This window comes from Morone saxatilis, unplaced genomic scaffold, assembly GCF_004916995.1.
Source record: "Morone saxatilis isolate NCDOM2014 unplaced genomic scaffold, NCSU_SB_2.0 Contig10, whole genome shotgun sequence".
NCBI classification, from domain to species: domain Eukaryota; kingdom Metazoa; phylum Chordata; class Actinopteri; family Moronidae; genus Morone; species Morone saxatilis.
In genome coordinates this window covers 1,337,231-1,341,810 of record NW_023339652.1, presented here as the reverse complement: position 1 = coordinate 1,341,810, position 4,580 = coordinate 1,337,231, and the positions used below count along the sequence as shown (strand labels likewise).

Below are 4,580 nucleotides of genomic sequence, written 5' to 3'. Positions count from 1 at the left end.
TTTTGTAATTTTATTAATATTTCTGTGTATTTAAAAATACAGATTTTTTTTTTTTACTTTTTTTACAATGTAGCTTTGAGTATCAAGAATCAAAAGTTAAATACTTCTTTGATCAACTATTTTGTAACATTTGTAACTCAGTGCAAGTGTGAAAATATAGTTAGTTTTCTGTTTATTTCTGCACTTTATCCTGACACTTTCTGATCTTTTTGTTTGTCAGGTTGATTCTGAGCAGCAGTTGAAGAGAATCACTCAGATGAGAATAGTTGAGTTTGATTATAAACCAGAGTTTGCGTCTACTATGGGAATAGACCACACCCACCAGACAGGTAACAGGCCACATTATTACCGTGTTATTATAATACTGTAATTTATTCACTGTATACCAGGTGAACATTATAACATTATTATATAAAATGATATTTCAGGTATAATAGCTCAGGAGGTGAAGGAGCTGCTGCCGTCGGCGGTGAAGGAGGTCGGAGACGTCAGCTGCTCCGACGGAGAGAAGATTCATAACTTCCTCATGGTGGACAAGGTAATCTTTCTTCCTGTTGTGTTTATCTTTATTGGACAGTATGTGACATTTAAGATTTGGCTTCAACAGACAGCTGAAATTACTTTAAGGTTTTTCAAATGTCAAAGGTTATTACAGATCGGAAGTGGTGGTATAAACAATTTGTGTCAAGTTTAACAACACAATGTTTAGACACAATAATGTCTTTTTAGTTCAGATATGTTCATTTGGGGGAATTTTTCAAGCAAATATTGATATATTTGATTGTTTGTGACCCCTTAAAGCCTCCATACTAAAGCATGCTTATCAACATTATAATGCCATAAAAACTGCAGTCTTTCCACTACTTAACCAAACACTGGTTAGCTTTATAAAGCTATATTATATAAGCTATTTATTCTTTCTAGTCTATAATATGTCAGAAATAAGTAACATAGTCCAACATTGTGTCTTCAGGTGTCTTGTTTTGTCTGACCAGGAGTCTAAAACCAAAAGATATTTAATCTTCGCTGAGAAACAGAGCAAATCTTCACATTTCAGAAGCTGGAAGCAGAAGATGTTTATTATTTTTGCGTAATAAAAGACCTAAACAATTACACTGATTATTAAACCAGTGGTTAAAGACTAATTATTATACAATACTATACTAGTAAACTCCAGTTCTTAATGTATATTCTACTGAATGTTTTTTTCATCGAAACAATTTGGTGCTTCCTGTCTACAATGTAAATTAAGTGTATTGACTAAATTGGGGCACACACGACTTAAACAAAGATACAACTTTATTTGCTTACATTGAACAACTACATTTCCCATTAGCCTTAGCCATGAGCATCTACCCAAACCTGGTATAGTATATGATGTTAAATATGTTTTATCTCTGTTCCAGCAGCACGAAATCTCACAGGAAACAGAAATAAAGTGTTTGTGTACTTCCTCTGACTCCCTCGTCTTCATCTTCCTCCCCCAGGAGCAGATCTTCATGGAGAACGTCGGGGCGGTGCAGCAGCTGTCGAAGCTCACCGACAACCTGGAGACCCGAATCATAGAGCTGGAGGTCTGGAACCGCCGACTGGCAAAGCTAAAGAGCCTGACAGGCAGCCTGCGCTCCACCGGGTACGTTCATCCCTTCATCTGCTCATTCATTCATCTGGTATTAGAGATTCATGAGGGCAGACAAAAGCTGTAGTTTGTGGTCATGTTCAGCACATGATGGCTGGTTATTTAAACAAGCTTCAATCTAGCATTCAACATATTAGTAATACAGACAGGTAATATCCAGAAAATAAGCATGAAACTACATTAATAATTTTAGCAGTGTTTAGATCAGCAGCGGAGACGAGTTTAAACATTTTTAAAATGTCTGTAAATGTCAAAGAACGGTAAGTTTTGATGCTAAATAGTGAGGTCAAAGTTGTTTTTAAACTTAACATAAATAGCAAATATCTCATACATACATAACATAATATTATCACAATAATAATCATTCACAATCTGTGAATATATTGTTAAAAATAAAAGCCACTATGCAACATTTCCACTTTTAGTATTTTCTTTATAAATCTTCAGACATTTGTTTCTTCTTTTTAGTAATAAAATAAAATAAACCAGTGAGTTTTTCACTTTTAAAATGGATTCCTTTAGTAAGCTCGATTTTGAATGTGAGGAACGTTTTCAGTTCTCAAAATTTGATACGTGCACACAAACTGCCTCTAGTGGCCGGTGGAGAAATCTCTGAAATATTTATTTTCTAATTATATACATTTATTTAAAACTAACAAAATACTACAAAAAAATGATGAAAATACTTTGCAGAAATATAATTTTAAAATAAGAAATTCTACATTTCCTGTAATATTGATAATCAATATCAACCTCCTAAACATTTACGTTCATGCACGTTGTTAGGAGCTGAAATGTGATGCTAAGATAGTCAACAAATATAAATAAATAAATAAATGGTTTAAAAACACTGAAAATGTGGCTCCAATCAGGAACTTCTGGGAAGTGTTACAATAAACAATAAATAATCTTTTTATAAGGAATAAATGTTCAGTAACAGTAAAAAAAAAAGAAAAGTAGAACTTTCTGTGTGTAAGTGCAGTTAAGGTAATATTGTACAGTGTTCAATGCCATGGAAAAGTACTGTGTGTGTGTTGCATAATAGTGGATTACTGTGTTATCAGCGTATCACAGTTCAAGGACTCTCTGAAGGCTTCTGTGTGAATGAAGAGCAGCAGCTTTAAAAGAATTAACTGCAGCTAAAAACCCAGGATGAGGTGTCACTAACAGGTCACTAACAGGTCACTACGGTCACGGTGAAAGGTATTGTGGGAAATGTAGGCACAGACTGAAGAAGATAAGCTATGTTTCGGTGGAGAACTGTGGGAAAAAATGCCTGTTTGATCAGTGATTTCAGAATAAAAGCTGTTATTCTTGCGTTTTCTCCAACAGGAAACCTAGAAAACACAGCAGCGTGTCGATGTCGTCGAGTCCTGACGATTGTAAGACCGGGAAAGTTCAGAAGGAAGGCTGGAGTCAGAAGTACAGACACTGTCTGCGGCATAAAGTCTTCCAGGCCAGCGTCTTCACCCTGCTGACCACCATGGCGTTCTGGTGAGGCATGATGTAACTTCCTGTTTTTATGAAATAGAAATAATATGTGCATTTTGAAAAAGGAAAATATTGTGTGTGTGTGTGTGTGTGCAGCGTCATCTCTATCACCGCTCTGTACCTACTAAACTTGAAGGAGGGAGACATTGATGCCTTTCCCGGCATCAGGTAAACAACTTTTTATTGTAATACGAAACACTTTATTTACCGAAAGCAACTACCGAATGTCCCCTATCAAAAACCTATTATGACCCTGGCAACCATTAACATCGGACCAACCAGTAACTCTTGCACTCCCTTTGTAACATGTTAGTAACCACATACAATACAACACTCAGTAACCCACAACCAACTGACTGGTGGCATCTTAGTAACCACCGATCATCACCTGGCAACCACCTAGTAACATCATCTACCTAGTTACATTCAACCAACCACTGACAGTTAAGTAAAACCCTGGTAGTTACCTAGCAACATTTATGGGGCTGTCATGTTTACCAATAATAATAAATTACTTCATTACACTACAACTTCAGTGTTCTGTTTGTGGTTGTCGGTGCTGACTGTTGTTTTTACTCTGTCAGTAACGGGAGCATGGTTCCTCCGCAGACCACATCCTGGAGCAGCACAGGTAACCTACAACCTCACACTGTTTACATTCACACAGATACACAGAGGATGTAAAAGAACTTCTTCCATTCATGTGTGTGTGTTACAGGCAATAGGATGTAATCTGAATAATAATATTTAGAGAGAATCAGAGTCCAAAGTAATATTAGATAACCACTGATTAATCAACAATACACTAACTTCTTTTGACCTTATGAATATTGATCTTCCCATAAAAAGTTTAAACAGATAATTTTGTATGTATATATAAGTGTCACTTCTCTCTACTAGTTACACCGACCAGTATACCCGGCCCCTGGCCACCAGACGTGGACTTCTGTGACCTGCTGTACTGTGATCAGGTGTACTGCTGCACTCCACCAACAGGGGGCAGCACAGACTCCAACGTCACCTCCACTGAATCAGCTGCAGCAGAAAAGTCTAATATGACAGGTAAACACAGCAGATTCACTCTGACAGATACAGAAATACAGGAAAGAAACATAAAGACACAGGTTTAACTGTCATTACTCACAGTATAAGAGTATGTGATGTTTTTGCCTTACAGAAAGAAGAAGAGAAAAACTTTATCACCAGCTGAAAAGTGCCAGAGACTGTGAGTTTCTACATTTTAAATCTGCTTTTACAGATCTTTAAGTTGAATGGATGTTGACCTCTTGGGGCCGCTAGCGAGGATTAAACATGCAATATGTAATTTCTGCTGCAAGAACATCAAAACAATAATCTGTTAGATGAGGTGGTGAAGCAGCGTGGGATCATGGGAGTTGTTGTCTTCACCACCATTGCGGTCATTGATAGAAAGACGTGATGGGTGAGAAGA

At 36.8% G+C, this 4,580-nt stretch overlaps 1 protein-coding gene across 1 annotated transcript in view; it reads left to right on the top strand.

The window, feature by feature from the left end:
• LOC118339803 (myelin regulatory factor-like protein) overlaps window positions 1-4,355 on the top strand; it is a gene marked incomplete at its 3' end in the record, with an annotated part of 14,330 nt that extends 9,975 nt beyond the window's left edge. The window contains 8 exon segments of the mRNA XM_035677571.1: window positions 221-329; window positions 429-538; window positions 1,488-1,633; window positions 2,972-3,133; window positions 3,227-3,298; window positions 3,715-3,761; window positions 4,031-4,192; window positions 4,308-4,355. Coding sequence (XP_035533464.1) covers window positions 221-329; window positions 429-538; window positions 1,488-1,633; window positions 2,972-3,133; window positions 3,227-3,298; window positions 3,715-3,761; window positions 4,031-4,192; window positions 4,308-4,355 — 856 coding nt within the window.
• Between the last annotated feature and the right edge of the window lie 225 nt (window positions 4,356-4,580).